This window comes from Catharus ustulatus, chromosome 10 (assembly GCF_009819885.2).
Source record: "Catharus ustulatus isolate bCatUst1 chromosome 10, bCatUst1.pri.v2, whole genome shotgun sequence".
Classification (NCBI taxonomy): domain Eukaryota; kingdom Metazoa; phylum Chordata; class Aves; order Passeriformes; family Turdidae; genus Catharus; species Catharus ustulatus.
This window is the reverse complement of record NC_046230.1, coordinates 14,427,528-14,447,809: the sequence shown is the minus strand read 5'-3', so window position 1 is coordinate 14,447,809 and position 20,282 is coordinate 14,427,528. Positions and strand designations below refer to the sequence as shown.

General features: G+C 41.8%; 1 protein-coding gene across 1 annotated transcript in view; it reads right to left on the bottom strand.

The window, feature by feature from the left end:
- Positions 1-364: 364 nt before the first annotated feature.
- The window catches only part of LOC117000799 (probable cation-transporting ATPase 13A4), a 36,084-nt gene continuing 16,166 nt past the window's right edge, over positions 365-20,282 (bottom strand). Inside the window, exons 10-30 of the mRNA XM_033068824.1 lie at positions 19,338-19,508; positions 18,746-18,903; positions 17,097-17,285; positions 16,730-16,791; positions 15,860-16,010; positions 15,194-15,274; positions 14,385-14,538; positions 13,680-13,791; positions 11,986-12,110; positions 11,035-11,198; positions 10,026-10,148; positions 9,312-9,391; positions 8,624-8,666; positions 7,978-8,087; positions 7,076-7,172; positions 6,298-6,370; positions 4,864-5,038; positions 4,236-4,444; positions 3,207-3,295; positions 1,085-1,165; positions 365-586 (exon numbers count right to left, since the gene is read on the bottom strand). Coding sequence (XP_032924715.1) covers positions 365-586; positions 1,085-1,165; positions 3,207-3,295; positions 4,236-4,444; positions 4,864-5,038; positions 6,298-6,370; positions 7,076-7,172; positions 7,978-8,087; positions 8,624-8,666; positions 9,312-9,391; positions 10,026-10,148; positions 11,035-11,198; positions 11,986-12,110; positions 13,680-13,791; positions 14,385-14,538; positions 15,194-15,274; positions 15,860-16,010; positions 16,730-16,791; positions 17,097-17,285; positions 18,746-18,903; positions 19,338-19,508 — 2,669 coding nt within the window. The remainder of the gene's footprint in view (positions 587-1,084; positions 1,166-3,206; positions 3,296-4,235; positions 4,445-4,863; positions 5,039-6,297; positions 6,371-7,075; positions 7,173-7,977; positions 8,088-8,623; positions 8,667-9,311; positions 9,392-10,025; positions 10,149-11,034; positions 11,199-11,985; positions 12,111-13,679; positions 13,792-14,384; positions 14,539-15,193; positions 15,275-15,859; positions 16,011-16,729; positions 16,792-17,096; positions 17,286-18,745; positions 18,904-19,337; positions 19,509-20,282) is intronic.

Below are 20,282 nucleotides of genomic sequence, written 5' to 3'. Positions count from 1 at the left end.
ACTGCTATTGCAATGAGCTACTTTCCATCTGGAGCATCTCCCACCCTTAGGGATTGCATAATGCAGTTCAACAGAGGGGTGCAACAACGGGGTGTTTCAACCATAAATATTTTACCAATATTCAGCGAGGTGTTCAATTTACAGCTGACAGCCATTTGTGTAGGGGCAAGGGGACAGAGGAAACATCTTTGTGGCTTTGTGTTACTGCAGCAGATTTCATGCTTCCAGTTAATTTAGATGTAAGCAACAGGTTACATCTTCCTAGCATTGATGCTCTCCTAGAATGGGAGAGCAGCAATTAAGTCACTGAGTCCTTTTAAGTTCAAATGCAGCTGTCCTGGACATGTGTCCACTGCAGTTTCCTTCAGAGTGAGTCCTCACTGCTGTCAAATGTTGGATTGCTATGACCTCCCATATTTCCTTCTACAGCCACTGCCACAGAGTCTGAGAAGAAGGTTTCATTCAGAGGTGGCCAGGTTGAGTCCTGCTCCAACATGTGCTGCAGCCTCTTGTAGTGGCTCTTTGAGTGGTACCGGAATGTCTTTTTCAGAAGCAGCCACAGGGCTCTGTTCTCAATGACAGCTTCCTGTAAAGGTAAAAGCAAAAAGAAGGTTTAAGAGGACAGCAGTTTACTCATCATCCAGAGTACACACATGGGGCAAATAGTGGAGACCCAGATCTCCTACCTCCCTGCTCATCCACGTCCCTTAAACAGCCTTTTATTGACCACATTTCATACCAGCTCCACCAGAATCCTCCACCAGAGAACTGTGATCAGCTCTTCCTGAGAGTCGTCAGGGTCTGAGCAGAAAACAACTCAGACTGCCCATACTTTTCTAGCCTGGGGCAGGGCCTGATAAAAGCCACTCATCAGAGGAAAGAAAAGTTGCCCAGGCCTTGCCTTCCCTTATCAATCAGGTAGAGGGCTTTAAGAAAAGCCAGCAAGGGTAAGGTAGCAGCAATTACTCCTAGATATTTTCTAGATATTCCTAAACTGGGCTGAGAAGGAGGGAGAAAGAGAAAGACTTGACCATTTTGCCTCTCCAGTTAGTGCTGACCAGCACATCCAATGATGCACACTCACCTCAACAAGGAAGGACACAGCAAGTGTGACTGCAAGCATGACCACCATGGAGATTCGCCATGTGGTGGGGGTGCAAACGAGCTGGGGAAAAAGCAAAAGAAGCTGCTCAGTAATGTGTCCACAGGAAACAATGGTGGGTACTTGTACAATGGAACACAGAATCACTTAGGTTGGGAAAAACTGTAAAGGTCATTGAGCACAACCATAAACCTGGCACTGCCAAGTCCACCATGTCCCTAAGTGCCACAACTACACTTCTTTTAAATACTTACAGGGATGACGGCTCAACCACCTCCCTGCAGTAACCCTTCCCTTCCAGCCTGTAACCCTTTCAGTTAAATTTTTTTCTTAATCTCCAGTCTAAACTTTCCTTGGCACAACCTGAAGCCAAATCCTCTCTATCACTTGTCACATGGGAGAAAAAAACTGACACCCATCTTGCTGCAACCTCCTCTCAGGTAAGCGTAGACAGAATTAAGGTCTCCCCTGAGCCTCCTTTTCCAGAGGCTAAACAAACACAGCTCCCTCAGCCATCCTTAGATGACTTGTGCTCCAGATCTTCAGAAGCTTCATGTCATAAAAATCCAGACTGCCAAGCTGGCTCACACTGCTGACGAGCTAATACTGCTATTTGTCTTGAGGAATTACTGATAAAGATGCTTTAAAATCTATTATACTGTAGAGAAAACAGAGAAAACCCTTCTTTAAACTGCAAGAGGAAATCTAACTGCCTTTTTACTTTCTAATATTGAGAAATAGTTCAAACTGAGTATTTCAGCCCCAAACCCAGTTTCCCAGAGATGGGACTGTCTTTCTGGCTGCAGCTCAACTGCTTTTGGAGATGCAACTCAGATGCACAATTTGGATCAGCAATTTCTGCAGGGCTAGGCTACTGCAGAGGTTTTTATTGCTACTCCCTCCTTTTCTCTTCTCAGCAATTCCGGTGAATTCCCTCCAGACTGCTTGGGCTGGAAGTTCTGCAGTTCTCCCCAAAAGCATTTTATCCCCTTGCAGCTGCAGTGCTGAAAAATGTCCTGTGCCACCCCAGTCCACAGCAGGATGATGACTTGCTTTAAAGTGCCATCTCGTGGCAGGTTTTCTAACTGGGTCTGCCCGGTGAGGCAACTTTAGATCGGCATTTAAAATCGAGACCTGAACCCTTTGACTCCCCTTCTCTTTCCATATTTAATTAATTCCTTTTCTAAACCGACTTGTTAACTGACATGTAAACATACAGGACTGGAAGCTGCATTGTGTTCAGCATTTGTGACTCAAAGCCACTGCTCTGATTTAAAATGTACAGAAAAAATAGCAGTATGGTGCTCTTCTTTTTTTGTTCCTGTAAACCCTACAACAAGACTGTGAGAGTGTCACAGTAGAAGAGGTTAACATCTCCCAGCCTCAACATACTAATTGTCAGGTCCACTGACACCCCCTGTCCTTCAGCTGGTGGAGATCTTATCCTTCCCTCGCATTTCCCTTGGGATGGATTTGCACAACTCCCAGCTTGCATTCTGCCAGACTACAAAAGTCAAATCTTATTGGTATTTATTAATCAAGGATCAAGATTGATCCTCTCTTTCCATGGCAGCCCCACTAGTCTTTCTCTACAACTGCTCTAAACCCAAATCCTGCTTTGAGAAACTGCAGGCTCTCTAAAATTTAAACAGGGAGCTGGAAAAATTGGGGACTGGAGTCCCCAATTAGCTGCTCTGAGTGCTATTGCAGATTTTGGCAAGAGGACCTTTGTACAGAGTAGGAAAGCTTGAGAAACACGAGATCGTGGTGCTTTATTTTAAAACTTGTTCTGCTCCTGGCTTCACAAGCCACCAACATACCACACACAAGCTTAGTGATGTTATCCTCTGTTGCTTGGACACTGTGCTGAAACCATCAGAATTACAGGTGTAGCTGTCCCTCTGAATGCACAGATACTAGTTTGGAGTCACCGTATTTCCAGAAGTTTCAACAAGCCCATCATCTAAAATTCACCTCTTTAAATATGATTTGTCTTTAGGGTACCATGTGTCTCCCTGCAAGAGTCTGTGCCTTTGGCTAAAACAATCCCAGTGTTCTTATAATGGACTGGCAGTAGGAAGAAAATCTTTGGAACGGCACTCACATCCATCTTGGAGTAGAGATCATCAATGTCAGCAAACATCAAGAAGAGGCAAATGCCCAGCTGCCCTATGAGCACCAGTACGAACACATCTGAAGACATAAGAGTAAAAAAAGAAACCCACAGGTTTATGAGCAATTTCAGCTGCTTGCCTTTACTGTAGAAGACTGTAATAATTTTCTGCTACACAGTCATTAAAATAATTCATGAGATAGAAAGACATTTTGATCAAAAGAAAAACGAACAGAGTAAAACCCCAGCTTTACTCAATCAAGTAGCTGTACATGAGTGTGGGGCAAGCATTGTAGCCACAGATTTAAAACACCAAATGAGCATTTTGAACATCTCATTTGACCTTTTACATCTGAGAAGCTTTATAGCTTTCCAGTGATTATCTCTCTGATCACAGTACATCCTGTGATTCATAAAAATGTCTAGGATATAGTGTTGATCTTGTTAATAAGGTCAGGAACGCTGCCTTCAACTTCAGTGATGTCAAGACTTCGCTCTTGATCAGGATCTAAAGAGTCTAAGTAATGGAGAACCTATTACCTTCTCCATCTGTAGGGAAATGTTCCAATGATGAGTAAATTCATTTCTCTTCAGCTGGCATGCAACAAACTTCATCCTCCACCCACTCGTTTGTGTTTTGCCTCATTCTGGGATGACCCACTTTACTGCTCTCTACAAGGAATTCCCTCCTCACTATTACTATAAAAAAGTCAAAACCATGAAACCTACAGCATTATTTAACACTTCAATTTAAAAAAAAAAAAAAACAAACAAAAAAACTGAAGAGAGTTTTGTCTAAGAGCATGATGCAGGATTTGTCCCAAAGAGAAAAAGAATAGCTCTCCCATAATTCACTGTATCTTCCAGAACTGTCACAAACATATGTGCTTACGTTCCCTTCACATGACAGTATTTCTCCTGATTTTTGGCTGACAAAATTTTGGTCAAGTTTAATTTTTTCCCTATTAAACTGACATCCTGAGTTGATTTATATATAATTTCTTCTCTCCCCATACTTACAGTTGGTGTAGATGGGTTGCCTGAAGGGCTTTCCCTTGGAAAACACCAGTGCTACAATGAGGCAATTGATGGTACTTAGCAGCCACACTGTGGTGTTTTCATAGCTCTTGAAGCCATTGTCTGTTTGCTCATGGGCTCCATCTCTCACCCCATGGAGAGCCAGGCTGGAGGATGAATTCTTCTCATGGCTGTTCACTGGCAGGCAGGCACTGAAAAGGAGTGTCACACTGCTCAGGGAATGATCACTGTCCTGGTTATTTCCCCCAGCTTCCACTATTAACTACCAGGAACCCTCCTCACAGCCATGATATTGGTTATTGGCAATGCCCTCAATCTCACCACTGGTTGAGCTTGCTGAACTTGTCAGAGCTTGAGCTCAAACCTGGTCTGTCCTGCAATCAAATCCTCTCTGTGCTCAGCAAAAGCATTCTCACCACATGAATGGTGTGTGGTGGGTTGCTGCAGAGCTTAGGGACCTCGGACAACACTGGTTCAAGTGTTTGCACCCTGTGGGCAGCACAGGGTCTGCTGCTCATCAGGCCTGCAGTTAAACTGATCCATAGTTTCACACAGACCTGCCCCACAAGGCCAACCCTGCAGTATCCAGAGTCCCAGAAAGGGGTCCTACCTGTGTACATCAGTCTTGGAATACCAAGGCTGCTGCTGGACCACCACAAACCCAAAGATCTGCATGCTGAGGCTGAAGAGGATGTTAAGCACAACAGAGAGCAGCAATGGGGGTGAGATGAGCTGGCTTGGAGGCCTGTAGGGGACCAGCTTTGGATAGGCACCTGTGAAACTCACTGAAACATGCAGACATGTGTTTACTGGTGTGTAAAATACAAGCTGTGTAATACTGACTGTATCAACGACACTTTTGCAGTCTATAATATTCTTAATAAAATATACAAAGATTGTATCAAGTGTAAACAGAGTTGTTTTCTTACAAAATCATATTGACACAGAAGAGGTTAACTAATGTCATCTGACTATCATGAGGCATTTTTGAAAAATGAAATGTTGGCTTTTTGTTTTATTTGGCAACTGTCAGGCCCAAGAATATGAACATATACTTATGCTCTTCTGTTCTCTTTTTGTCACTTGTCAGCTGTGGTTGGGATATTTTGCTGCTCATGTTCTGTTCATCCTCCTGCACTAAACATCTAGTGGCTGGTTATTTGAGCTGGAGAAGGACAGTATTACCTGACACAACAGGTTTTCCTCTGGTCTTATGTTTAACAAAGTTATCCAGACTTTGAGTAAAGGAGCTCTGCACAAAGCTTTGATGCAATTCCAGATAAACTTCTTACAGCAATGTAGCTTTTGGTACCCAGTGTTGTTGTGGCTGACCTTTTCAGGCTTGATTTCACCAAAATCTTTTCCTCTTGTCTGTGTTCCAGCAAGGATGGAACACACCAGGATGTGGTTTTGCTGTATGCTTTTCATGGCTCTGTCGTTGCCATTCCTGCTTCTAAAACTCTCCCTGCACTTATTCTGTCTCAATAACATTGTCTTTCTCTTTCTGCCTCAGCACTGGTTTCGCCTCTTATTCTTGGCTTACAACTCCCTACTCTGCAGTGTCTGACATCTGTAATTACTTTCTTCTCTATTTTCACCTCTCTTTTATTTTGTAGCTCTGGCCTACACAGCTTCAAACATGAGCTGGACTCAAAAAAGTTAATCGCTACTTTTTCATTTGGGCATGGAGTCAGGTGTCTTCTTAATCTGCTTCCCTAAGTCAACAAGAAAATGTCCAAATAGACTTTCCACTGCACTAGGTGTGGGTTTACTCCTTGGTCCTAAATATAGCATCCTAGTTAACAACAATCTACACATTCCACAAATGCACCACTAAGTACTTCCCATCTTCAGGGTTTTTCTCAAACAAAACCCCTCTTTCACTAATCTAAATGTTCTGTATTCTACATAGAGGATGTTTAGTCTGTAGGAAGCTTGGCCTCCATTTTCTTCCTTTCTATATGTAGAATTAGACATTTCCAAAGAGGAGAAAAATATTTGAGATCATTCTCCCATTAATACATAGGATGACTAAGGAGCTTACTTGTCACACCAATTACAGTGGTAATAGCCAGATCTTGGAACAAAAATTGGTAATTCCCAAAGGAGTTTAGTTGCTGAAAGAGGAAAACAAAGAAAAAAAATCACAGATCAGACATTTGCCATGGGCATGTTTGTATCATCTTCAGAAAGCCCTGTTATATCCATGGAGCTACTGCTCTGTGGTTTGTTCCAAAATGCTAATCTGAAGATAAGGAGACCACACATTTTACCACCCTGTCAATAGGTTCCTCACCACTGGGTCTGTGGTGAATATTCTCATTTTGCACATTGTTTGGACTAACAACACTTTCAGTTCACTCCAGGCAATAAAAGAGAAGAATATTTGAAGAGACTGTTTTCTCACTGCTGGGTTACTTCTGAACACAAAGCCCTCCTCTCCATCTGGGAAAAAGCCATGCAAAAGTAGTTTAAGGCACTCCAGGGGATTTGCTTACTGTCAAGTTAATTCATGCTTTAAATGCTGAATAAATTGTAACAGCATATGCTTACACCAGATTCTTCCTTTTCACAGACATATGCCCTCATCCAAAACACCATTCAGTATCTCAGCTTTCTTTCTGCCCAGCTTGGATCTTGAGCCCTCTGGCTGAAGTTAACGGGAAGAATCTTGCCAGTTTTCTCCTGAGGGTACAGGAGGACCATATGATCACACCACAGAAGTTTGCAGCTCAGGTAAAGCTCCATCTCCCAGTTTCATGTGGCTTTTATGCCCTGTTTCTCCCACATGGAAATAGTAGCAGTGTGTTCCTAATACATACCCAGTAAAGCAGGAGAACACCAAGGTACTGGATTGTGCTGTACAGTGCCATGTACTTGAACATGCAGAAGGAAGTGACAAGAGCAGCACGGCCTTCCCTGTGTGGAGGCATAAATAAAATACAGCAGTTAGGTGATGGGTCTGTTCCTGGTGCCTGTTCTCTCAAAAAGCTGTTGAAAAACAAGGGGTGTGTCACAAGCAGAGAAGTCTCTTCCAGTACCTTGCTGGGAGGTGAAATAAGTAAAATCTGACCTACACGAAAATAAAATCTTCATTTGCAGATATCTTTTTCAATGAAATGGGCTTAATTCCAGTCACTTGTGTTCTGTAGACTACAATTTACCCCAGCAACCTTTCCTGCTGACATTAATAGTGTAGGTAACAACTCTGTATGAGGAAAAGTTTACAAAGCCAGGCAGCTGCCCAATGAGCTCAGAACTAACAAGCCCTCTCTTCTTACAGTGAACATACAACATCCTATCAGGATAATGCTTTCTCCCTGGCTACTCAAACATCCCAGTAAGCAAAATCAGGATCCTGGCATAACAGATGCTGTGTTTTACTAGCATAGGGTATCAGAGGTAGGACCTAAAATTTACATACAGGTTGGTTGGTGGACATTTTATTCGCCTTTATGGAGCATTGTTCATTTTGTTACTTCTTTTGCATTTAAAATACTTTTGATGACATAAACCACAACCGTAAATGTCCTCCTCCTGTGATAATTAATGTATCTTAAAGGAATTTCAGACAGGGTCTAGGCAAATGACAATTTCAAGGTTAAAGACATTTATTTTTCTCTAGATACACATGTTGTGACTCGATGGGAACAGCCAAGCCTAATGTTTGAGAGGAGTGGGAACTTTCTTCTTTATGAAATAGGAAAGAAAACCGCATGGTTACCTGATTAGCTCTGGAACACAGGCTATGCTGGGCGTTCGGGATGTGAAAGGTGAAGCCACAGACGCCTCCTGCTCCGACAGGGATATCCCTGCATGTGCCACTTTCAAAGCCTGAAAGTCACATTCCTCCTCAGTGTTCACCAGGGAGACACAGCAGCTTACATGTCAGCCAAGCAGTGACCCCTTGTTACAGGATGTGTTCTGTCAGCAGTCCCTCTTCACTCCCTGGGTGTGCTCCACCCTGAGGGTTCCTCCAGTGAGATGCCGAGTCCAGGGAAGGAACAGGGATGAGAGCACGGGACAGTTCATTTTCCACAGACCCCATAGTCATGCACTACCAGCTGCAGAAGAAAGGTTTGGCTCTGTCTCCTTTTTTAGCATTTGTTTGCTCCCAAACTTTATGCAGCTAGTCTAGATTCTCTGCTTGCTTCCCCCAGGAGAATTTGCAAAAATCTCTGCCTAGGACAGCTCTTGAATGGTAAGGACCATACAGTGGGATCAAGTCTAAATCACTACTGGTGATAGTACAGCTGCTCTGTGAAAAAGTGGTACACTCCCATCTCCAGCATATGCTGAGTTTGGAATATTCTACCAGCATTGCATTAATTTCTTATTTTTAAAATATACTGTGAAAAAATTTAACTTACCCCACAGTCATTGGCTCCATCTCCACACATGCCCACAAAGTAACTAAAAAATAAAGTGATAAGGCAGGTGAGGAATCAGAACCTGTTCCATGCAAGTCATTTATGCAAGTCATGCAAGACTTTTCCTAAAAGCCTTTCTGGAAAGTTAAAGCCTGTCTGGCCAGACAGCAGTGAGGGGCTATCTATCTATCTATCTATCTATCTATCTATCTATCTATCTATCTATCTAATCTATATATACAGATATATCTATATAGATCACCATGACTGTGAACAATCCAGACTGCCCTGCCAGATTTTCTAACCCATCACATTGAGCCAGCAGTAGCACAACAAAAAGACAGCAAGCTCAAAGAAGCTGCAGTGCTGGGAGAGATTCTTAAAAATCTTGGGGAGAAAAGTGTCATTCCTTCAGGCACAGAGAGAAGTAAAAATGAAGGATGATATGAACAAACAAAAGCCAGGACCAAGGAAGTATTTGATCTTTGACAGTTTGTCAAGCCAGCATGGAGTTCAGTGTCTCTTTTTTAACAAACTTTTGGAATTTAATTGCTAACTTGCAGATGTGTGGAGGTTTCAGTTTTGTGCAGTTCCATGAAACTCTACGTTAGACAAAAGCTAGTTCTCACTAGACTATTTTCAAGCATGGAAATTCAACAAGCACTTTCAAATTCATTAGGAAACTTACTCCAGTTTTTGAAACTCTTCTATGAGGCTGGATTTATGACTAGGAGACATTCTAGCGAAAACTGTTCCATTCAGCAAGAGCTATAAGGAGAAAAATAGGAAATTATTTTTAAAACACTTGAAGTAAGTGATTTCAGTAATAATCTGAATTAAAATTGCCAAATATCACATTTGATTCTAGACTCTGAAGCTGGAAAGGCTGATGATCAAGGATAAAGGGAATCTTAAGTGATATTTTGAAGAAGTGACAATGACAATAAGGACAAGAGGCCTGGTTATGCCATTTGAGTTACTTAATGAAAGCAGATTACCAGGCAGGGGGTTATAAGAAGAGAATTGATGAGACTATCCTGTCCATGGAACAGACAAGCTATGCTGAATTGCACCATGTGTAATATCACATTTTCTCCTGTTCTCCAAAACAGGTCAGAGTCAGGGCTGTGCAAGGGGTAGGAATACAGGCATAAATCAGGTTTAAAAATCATGTCCTCATGGCTTAAGGCATGCCTGCTCCTCTCACATACAGAGAAAAATACAGGGATTTTCAGATCCTTTCCCATATAATAACATCAGAGATTCATCCAGCCTGTAAGTATTTCAGGGTTATAATTGTTCCCATAAGATGTCCTTATACAGATCTCCTCAGCTAATTCACTGGGACAATTCATATCTCCTGAATGGCAAGGCTACTCCAGTTAAATAATCCAGATCTTACCTTTGGAAGTAAGTGCCTGAAATGCTGTGCTACAATTTGGTAAGATTTTCCACTCATGGCAAAATGATACTGGCCTGATCCCAATGCCATCTTGATTCCTGGCTCAGTCTGACTCTCATCCCCCTATAAAATAAGACAGATTGAGCGCTGTGCCTAGCCCCTGAAAAGCTACTCTATGTTTACACAGACACTACTACAGACAAAGTAAAGGACATACAACGAGGCAGGTGCATTTGAAAGCTCTGTGAGACTTGGATTCAAGGCCCATTGCCTTTGCTTGGATTTGTAAAGGAATTGAGGCATATAACACCAATAATTTCAGTGTTAACTGGGTGTTTGTTGCATAAGTTCTATCAAATGGATTGCTCATTTGGTAGAATTCATGCAACAGTGCAAATCTGGTGGGCTGCACTGGAAATGAGAGGGGCTAGAGACAGCAGATGGGCACCACATCTAAGCAAGTCTTTGTGCAGTGAAACACAGGGCAGAAGTTGCTCAGGCTGAGGAGCCACTCAACAGCCCCTGCAGATATTCTCTACCATCTGCCTGGCTCTGCAATTTCTCAACAGTGGATCTTTTTTAATTCTGCAGGTGTGGGAAAGTGCTGACACACTCTACCTGCTTGAATAGGGCTGGTTGATTCGATGCAGCTCCACAGATTTTAAGTCCACAACTATACCATCAAATTTCTCTTGCAGGCAAAGGAAGCATTTAAGTTGGCATCAGCTAAGCATGAGGGCTAGAGACAAATCTTTCTGGGATTTCTGCAAAGCTGGTCTCAAACCCAGTTAGGCAGTTAGCAAAAATGTGTTCACAGGATAATATTCTAGGAAGTAAGCTCAAGGGAAACACATTTTTATAAAGATCCTCTCTTCATAAACACCCTTCTAGCACATATTCTGATAGTGAATTGCAGTTCTGTTATACTAGCATAATCCCACTCCTTATTTAAAAGATTCTATTTTAGTTTGTTTTCCTGCTGCACAAAATCTGCTACTGATATGCTCACCAGGCTTCTGTAAGCTTCAGTTTTGTTTTCTTCTAGGGATTTCCAGGTTATAGATGCTGGAAAAGATCCAGGCATTTTGTTTGCTTCCACAAGAATCACTCTGTATGTTGGAGCAATCATGCCAGCATTTTTGGCAACTGTTATAGCTGTCTGAATGTTGTCCCCTACAAAAACCAAAGGAAGTGTTACCTAAAAATTTCTGCAGTGAGGAATTGTTTATTCATTAGCCTGAATTCTGAGTTTTCAAATATATCCAGAAGAATCAGTAAGATTTCAGTGTCTGTGCATAAGAAAGTTTCTGATAAAGATTAAAACTTTGCAGATAAGGTTTGTCTCAATCATGAAACATATTTTCATTTGGAAAAGAAACATTTTGTTCTGGATATGAAGTATTTTCACATTTAGCTTGAGGAAATTCATATGGGGAATGTGGTCCTAGATTATTTGTTTTAGACAAAATACAATAAGAGGTTCAGTGCTAAGTTGCTGCTGGTATCCCTGGTTCTCATTGATTGGCTTTGGTGTATGTGGGCTGTATGTGGACAATGGAAAAACTTGGGGTTATTTTATCCAGACCTTGGTTTGGATTTGGATAGAATAGCCCTTCAAGGAAGAAAAAAAATAGACAGGCACTGGTAGGCATGAGTTATAGATGTCAAAAAGTTTGGAGATATGTCCTGAGCATGCATGCTCCATCTCTTCTCATTTCAGGAGGCCCTAGAAAAAAGGGATTTTACATGACATGCCTTTAATAGAATCAGACACAGCCTGGTGAAGTTGCCAGGGATAAAATGGCTCACTTTATGTCGTAACTAAAACACAGATGCTTCTGGATAAAATATCCATGCCTTCCTGCCAGTGGTGTTGACATCAGCAGACTTTTCACTCAAACACTGGTGGACTCCCTGTCTGGGCCAGTGGCCACAAAAATAATCCACCTTTTTTAGATACCTGTGACCATAACACTCCTGATGCGGGCAGCACTGAGCTCTTCCAGAACAGGCTTTGTCTCCCTCTTTAATCGATTCTCCATTATCAGCAGACCCAGGAATGTCAGATCAGATTCCACCTCCTCCCTAAGAGTCGAAAAGAGACAGATAGATTTAATTATTTATTTTACCTTTATCACCATTGGATTTGGTGATGAACCATCCCACCTCACTCAAAAGAATTAAAATTTGTCTATTTTCTGCAGTCCCAAGATGTGTGTGTCTTGTGGTGCTATTTCAATACCAGCAGTGCTAACTCAGTACCAGAACCTGAATTTCCTGCAGGCCTCCCAGACTGTGGTGGTCTGATTTGGAAAGTTGCTGCACACTAGACTTTCTCCTTTGAGGACTGTACAACAAAGAAACACGCCTTAGTTAATGTGTCTGCTCCTTTTGACAGTTGGACCTAAGCAAACAGACTGTGGCAACTCCAATTCTCCAATGTTTTCCCCTACATTTTTCTTTTCACCTGTGCTATTGCTTTTTTTACAGATGAACACATGCAGCTGAGAACAGAATTTAGTAGACACCCCGTCCATGAGTCATGAACTAGAGGTCTCTCAGGGACACAGGTTGACTCTGAAGAATCTGAAAAGAAGAAATGCTTTCAAGCACTTATTTTAGACACCAAGGAGATGCCAAACACTTGCATGGCAGTCAGAGTAGCTGAGTCAGGTGGTGCCCAAAGGGTCACTGCTTTCACAGAGATCTTGTGTTTGACCAGCAGCTTTCTCCTTTCTCCTGGCAGCAAAAACATCACACATGCTGTAGCTGCAAGCACAACTGCAAAATCTGGGCCATTTCACACACATTTGCTTGTTAGGTTGGACAGGTCTGTTATGACATCTGTCACAAGAGTTATGTAACTACTTGCACTCTGCCTCAGTGTCATTGGCCCTTTCAGCAGAGCAAAAAACCCTGTGAACGAGCAAGTGAGCCTCACCTGGACTAGGACCTGCAGCTAGTAAAGAGAGAGGACAGCACACACTCAGTAACTGCAGGTATTTCAGAAGAGTGTTTCTGGAGTATCACAGGAAAAAGTGAAAGGGATTTGAGAAAAACTACATGGATTCATGTGTAAGTGTTCTTTTGTGAGCCTTGTAAAAATAATACCATGAGCATAACAGAAGAGTTTGCTGACTTCTTTAGAAACTGAACAGGGCTAAATCTAGAAAGCTGAAAGACTGGAACAACACAACAGCAGAAAATAGTTTGCTGACTCCTGCTGACTGAGCAGGAGAACAATAAAGGGGGTCATCTGATACCTTTGCTTAATTGAAGAGTGTGGGTAATAAAAAAAAAATTTAAAAGACTTCTCTTCAACTGGAGGCATGGGTAAATCTACAAAGAGACTGGTGCAAATGATGGAATGAATGGGGAGCATGTGCTAGTCTTCAGAGTGTAATAGGGTTATGCTTCCCATGTTAATCCAGAGTTGAGGAAGTCAAGAAATGTGCAAGGATTCTGTTCATGTGCTATAGGAGTGCCCTCTATCTATATATAGACATATATCCAGATTTAAATCAGATTCCATCTGGCCTGAATCTAACAAAACTCTGTACTAGGACCCTGCTCCTGGCAGGGATGATGTGGTGATGGTGTTTTGTGAGGCACCCCTGGCCCATGGCTGAACATGGTCAGTTTTTTATGGCTTACCTTGTTAGAGCAGCAGGCAGCTTCCCTGCCTGCAGAGATTTACAGGCCAGTCCAATGACTCGAAAGCCCTGTGCTGTGTAGAGCAGGAGCTTGCTCTCAAAGTTCGATGGGACTATGCAAAAGAGGAAAAAATATTTTATCACAGCATTTATCTGCTTTCTAATAGAAGGAAACCTTGGAGCAGGGAAGGTTTATGTCCCAAAGGGCCTGTAGACCTAGAGTCTACCATTAGGCCAAGCACATCAAAGAAAGGAGCTGAACTTAATTTTGTTCAATAAGAAAACCTTTGCCTCTCCTTTATAATTTTGAACTTAGGTCCTAAACTGCAGACCTGCCTTCTTCCAGGGTGTCAGGAAGGATCTGTGCTTCTCTAGCTGCCCTCCCAAGGTCTGGAGAAAAAAACCCAACTTTTTTGAGGGGGAATGGACCTGTAGACAACTTTTCCAAATATCTATTCTGCCAGAGACTGTACATCTTGTATAGAAGTTGTTAGTTACTTTTATCTCTTATCTCTCCCCAAATCCTTCTTTGTTGAGAAGGGCTTTGTGAGAATTTGGCTTTAGACTTGGAATACAATAGAGACACTTTTCAGGCTTTAGTATGAAGTCTTAGACAGAAATCTCATTTGGCCCTTCCATTTCATTGCACCATCCAAAGTCACTTCTACATATGTGTTTCTAGGATGCATTTATAAATGTTTGTTACCTGTTTCTGCTCTGCACAGCATGGCTACTATTTCAGGAGCCCCTTTTATGAAGGCCTGTGGATCCCCACCAATTTCCTGGGCAATGACAGACATTCTTTGCAAGGCTGAAGAAAATGGGAACTGATGTAAAATGGCAATTCCTTCCACTGGGGCCTAGGAGAAAAGCAAATGGATTATACACTCTAGTAAGGATTTTAAACTCAGATCAAAGGATTTTAGGTCTGTCCTTTGGGCCATAGTAAGAAGCTAACCATGTATAATGGTTAATTTGTCACACTTTGACAGAAATGACTGGTACATAAAGATGAGATTAAATTGTGCAGAAATATTTAGTTTAAACAGTAGGAAAAGTTCATTAACAACTTTAGCAGACTACCAAATGTAATTTACTGAAAGGAATTTACTAGTCCTGTTTCTTTAGTAAGACTCTGCTAGGTCTTACACTGGTCCTGCAAAAGGAAAATGTTTGTCAGAGAGTGTCCCACCAGTGTATGTCACCAGTAAGGGTTTGACATCAGCCACAGCATTCCCCACTCAGCTGAGTTCAGACTGAGCCTCAAGCTGTAAGGACAGGCAAATCCCTGAGCTGGACAATCTCTAATCCAGCATCCCCGTTTCTGGTGTGAGCAGCAAGCTCCCCCAGGCATCTGTAGTGAGAGCAAGGCAGCCTCTCTGCAGGGACTACAGGACAGACAAAGTGGGGAAGAGCGCTCTTGGACAAGGACACCCAAGCTTTCCTATACTGAAAAATAACCCTTACACTGACAGTCTAACTTGATCATGAATGTGAATCTTGCAAATAACTTACAGTGGTGGCTTTAATTCCAGGTCTAACAATTGTGGCGTGTGTGGATCCTTCAATACGGTGTCCACTGGAATCATCTATCACCTGTGTATTGAAAGACAAAAATATTTCAGTCTGCAATACCAATATAGCTGAAAGGAACCTCAAGAATCCGTTTAAAGGTTTTCCTTGCCTCTAAACAAGGTATCTTATTCATTCCTGAGAGGGGTCTGTCTGATGTCAAACTAAACACTTCCAATAATGGAAAATCCACTGTCTCTCTTAGCAATTGAGTAGAAAGCCTCACCAGGTTCTCTAAGACACTGCTGTACCCTTGCACAGCAAATAGACTATAGTCCTCTCACTGACAATAAATCCTTTGTTCATTACAACACATTAAATATAGAAAAATCTTTAGATATAACACGCACTCAATGAGGAAATAATACACAAGAATTTGTATTAATGTAGAAAGCTTTGCTCTTGATGTATTCCACAAATCATCTGGATTTATTTTATCATCACAACATGATTGTGAGGAACAAAAACATTTTTTGGTGTCAAAAGAAACTCGATTATTCCTGTTTCACAGGAGCTATTTAACAGAATTCCTGAGTTTTTCATAACTTTGATAGGTGTCTGGCATGGTGATCTCCTCACTCTTTGCACAACAATGCATCACGGCTTTACCCAGTTAGTGGCCTCGAACATTTTCACATCCAGTGGGTCTCCTTGGATCTTGCCCTCCCAAACAATTAATGAATGACAAACTGCCAGTGCTTTGAACACTGGGCCCCAAGGTAGGCTGTGGTCTGCAGGGAAACTGTGAATATCCTGAAAGCTAAAGCAAAAGAAAACATAAAGGTTACTCTCAGAGAACACCAAACAAGAAAAAAAATCCTAAACTGGGGCCAGTAAAAGTCCCATCCTGATCCCAGACTGCACACATGTTCTGGGGACTTGTCCTCCCCCATGAGCTGCTTTTCATGCACTTATTGAGGCTGGGATACACATGCTGACACCAGGGGTGTTATGCCTAGTTAGGGAGTGCAGTGGGGTGGAGAGAGGAACAGATTATTATAAAATATCTTCCTTGAGGCTTGCGCAAAGATTCTTTGAGTTCTGAAGCTGACACAAGTTTGAGAAACTCTGTGTATGCACATTTCTGGAAATGTAAATGGGCAAAATCAAGGCCACTGAAAGAACAGAGAGTCAGTCTTGTAGGTAACAGTGACTTCTGTCAAAAAGGGTTGGGGTTACACTGCAGCTTTGAGATCTAACCCAGCCTGTCTACTGAACACTGTCTGCCCAGACTTGCTGTGCCAAATGCTGGCAACAGTGGCTGCATCTTTTCATGTGGAGCAGGACCCCTGGGATAAGGCAAACTATTTATTTCCCAGAGGATACAGAAATAAAATTTGAAATTGAAAGATGGGGAACTTCAAACAGCTCAACTGTTTAACAATAACTGTCATTCAGATTTGGTTTTTTGTCTAGTGGAAGAATCCAATCACAGCCCCCATCAAATTTAGATGCCATTGGTATGTCAAGGAGCCTTACCAGTTTCTTTCACAGGGCAGCAAACCCCAAAGATCCAGGCCATCTTCTGTTAAGGTGCCAGTCTAAGTCAAAATGTACATTTAAATTAACTTCCCGCATGAGAGCTTCAATAGGAATAAAAAACAAGACTTATTTTAAGAAGTTACTACCAAAAATACCAGCACTCTGCATAGCCAAAGGGCTACCAGACAATTCCCAGAAAAACAAGAATTTGCCACAGCTTCTGTTCAGACAACAAGAACTTAGGTACACAGCATAGGTCATTTTGTTTCTAGAATATAATGGAAATGCTCAATCAAACCTCAGCCTCCCACCTCCAGCATGGCTCCCATTACCAGTGAGGGCAGAGCCACCACACAGCCATTACTTTGTCAAAGCAGAAAAGGTTCAGCTGTCCACACATGTTGATCCTCTGTGGGCTGATGCAAAAGATGCCCTTTTTCTTCAGCCTCTGCTGGGTATAAATGATTCCTGTTGTCAAGGCAGCTGGCAGAGCTGGTGGGACTGCAATAGTGATAACATCCAAAGCCTTCTTCACCACTTCTCCCGTCTCCTCCTGACATAATAGCAAGGACAGTTATCAGGAAGAGAGTGGCAAGGAGTGCTGCTTGCACTGGGTGTAGCCCTCCTCATCCCTCCTCCCCTCCACTGCAGGTGCTTCAGGCTGTACTGTTTTCTGCCCGTGGTCCATCATGTATTCATCTCTCTGAGAAATTAATAGGCTTGATTTAACCAGAGGTTTAAAGCCTCATCACTGCTAAAGAGCAGCCTCCAGGCCCTCATCCATTCTCCAGCAAACAAACCTGCCAGGCAGAGTTCACGGCCTCCTCCAAAACACATGTGTTCAAACACGCCAGCTAGATCATTGCACCCTCTGTCAAACCCTTTTCCCATGATACAGCACACAGGAATCTGCTATTTATATGGGCACTCATCCAAATGCCTACAGGCACAGCTCTGGACTCCATGTTAAGGTGACAGGTGAGACATATGGGATGGTGCTGAAAATGAGGGCAGAATGTACGAGATAAAGATTTCTTCCGACCTTATGTTCTAGGAGTTGTGAAAGAAAATTGCTTTCATGTGCAGGAAGAGGTATGGAAGTAACAGTTACATTTGTAAAAGCAATCTATATTTTGGGAGCTTAGAGATCAGTGTAAAACTGACTGCCAGGATGCTGAGTGTGGGCACTGTTACTCTGGCAGTTGATATGAATACTAAAGAATTGAATGCTTTTCAAATCAGGGCCTCGGGAATGAGACACTGCAAACTAAAGCAAATCTGCAATTCAGAAACACTTGTAAATCATCACAGAGATCTACTATTATTACTTCTGAGCTTGGGGCTTTGACCACAAAACAAGCCCCATCTGATGTGCCAAATTTCAGTGGTGTTCCGGTTCTCCCTTCATTGATATTGTCTCAGACCACAGAACATAGCAGTTTGATAATATTTTGTATCTACTTTTTGTTACAATGAAGTACTTACTACCCACCTTTAGATAAACCCTCACAGAAGAGAAAGCACACCCTGTGATTCAATCTTAAAAGATTGACAAGACAATTTCAGCGATTGAGATAAGATCAGCATGTATTTTACATATTACAATGGGGAAGTTAAATTAAAAAAAAATGAGAAAAGGAAAAAAGGAGAAACTGCAAAGCAGATACAAGAATATGTTCTTAAGCACACTTCTTTGATATCCGAAGGGGAAATAATATTCTGAGCCAACTGATTGTAGATTATTCACCAGGAGAAAAATTATTCAAAATATTCAAAAGCTGAATTGGAGACTCAAACTCGCAGCTTGGAATTTACATTGGTAGATAATCATCATGACATGAAATGATTTCTTGAAAGTTTCTGAAGAAGTTCTAAATTAATAAGGCTTTAAAATTTGCAGAACTACTGTTTACAGTGCATAACTCTCCTCACATTGACCTTATTGCACGAGAATGAGTGAACTGTTTTGAAAGGGTTTCAGATGAACCATTTCTCCTGCATTTATTAACTTACCCCATTCAGTACAAATACACACACTGTGTAGATCATTCCAATGGCAGCAAATGCTATGAGGCACATCAGGAACCGCAGGGCATCTCTGTACAGCTTGAAGTTCATGGGTTTAGGGTAGAGAATGGACCTCACCAGATCCCCCTTGGCTGTGTTGAAACCTGGAAAGACAAATTAAAATCATTCCAAGGGGAAAATATTTTAAAATATCCTCTGCAAAGAATGGAGGGCTTCAAAATTATTCATAATTTCTGCAATTTATGAAAGAAGGTCCAGGTGTTTCATTTCAGTGTATGTGACCTTATCTGCAGAATACAGAAAAGAGTTACTTTTGTCTTGGGGGAAGGATTTTTTCAATGTCTTAGAAGGAAAGTAAAATTCTTCTTTGTAATTATATGCTGGCAGTTTTTGTAGAAGTCATGCAAAGGAAAAAGAAACAATGCATAATAATCTAGCCCACAACAGGATAATGATTCTCAATCTGTCTGTTGTAAATATGGATTAGTGCCTTTAATTTAACGTGATTTGATACATTGTCAGACTGTTCCAGTGAGAAGAATCATGGAAAGAAAAGTGAACTCAAGTATTGACTGACCAGTCCGCAGCACCACAGCTTTCACTACTCCTGTGTCATCTGCCTTGGTCTGGATGACCTCTGTTCCACAGAAGAGGACATGTTTTCTGTAATCCTCTGCACAGTACACTTTCCAGGGCTTGAAATTATCAGCTTGGGGTAGGTGGGTCTTTGTTACAGGAATACTTTCTCCTAGGGAAGATTAGCTCAGATGAGGAAAACCGCAGTACACTAAATAACAGCCTGAGTTTCAAATAAGTACCTAGACAAAGAGGCAGTAAGTCAAAGGTATTTACCAGAGAAATCAGTCTACAGAAATTTTGCTTTTATATTTTGACATCTTCAGAGTGAACAGAGCCTAAAGCCTAGCAAACAAACAGAAAAGAGTTTTTCTTTGCACCAGTATAGCAGCTTCATGTAAGTCTGAAAAACTGAACAAACACTGTTTGTAGATGTAGAGACTTTAAAAGAAGCTTGAACTGGTGTTGCATGACTGCCTCTGAATGATCACAAGCTGTTTACCTAATTTGAACCTAATGTGCAGGTCACTACACATTCCCTCAAGCAGATAGGAACAGGATATTCTCTATTTTCCTTCTCTAGTAAAAAGGAGGGCCTTTAGCTCAGTGCTTGACTGGTGACAAATACCCTAGTTATGTCAAAGCAGACACCAAGGTGAAAAAGAAATATTCTGTGACAGTTGAAGTTTTCTAAATGAAAGGTGTTTCTGGAAATTTTCATTTATATGTAATTTCAGAACTGTCAGTTTCATTTTGATTCAGATCAAGACCAAATTTAAAGACAAGAACTAGAACTGTGCAGACCTCCTCCTACACCAAAAATCCTGCTTTCCAGTGACCTCTCCCACCTGGTGTGTCCTCCACACCTACCACGGGAATATGAGGCTAAGTGTCTGGAGGGCTGGACAGACATTCCACAGGCTGGAGATGTTACAGTGATGAGACA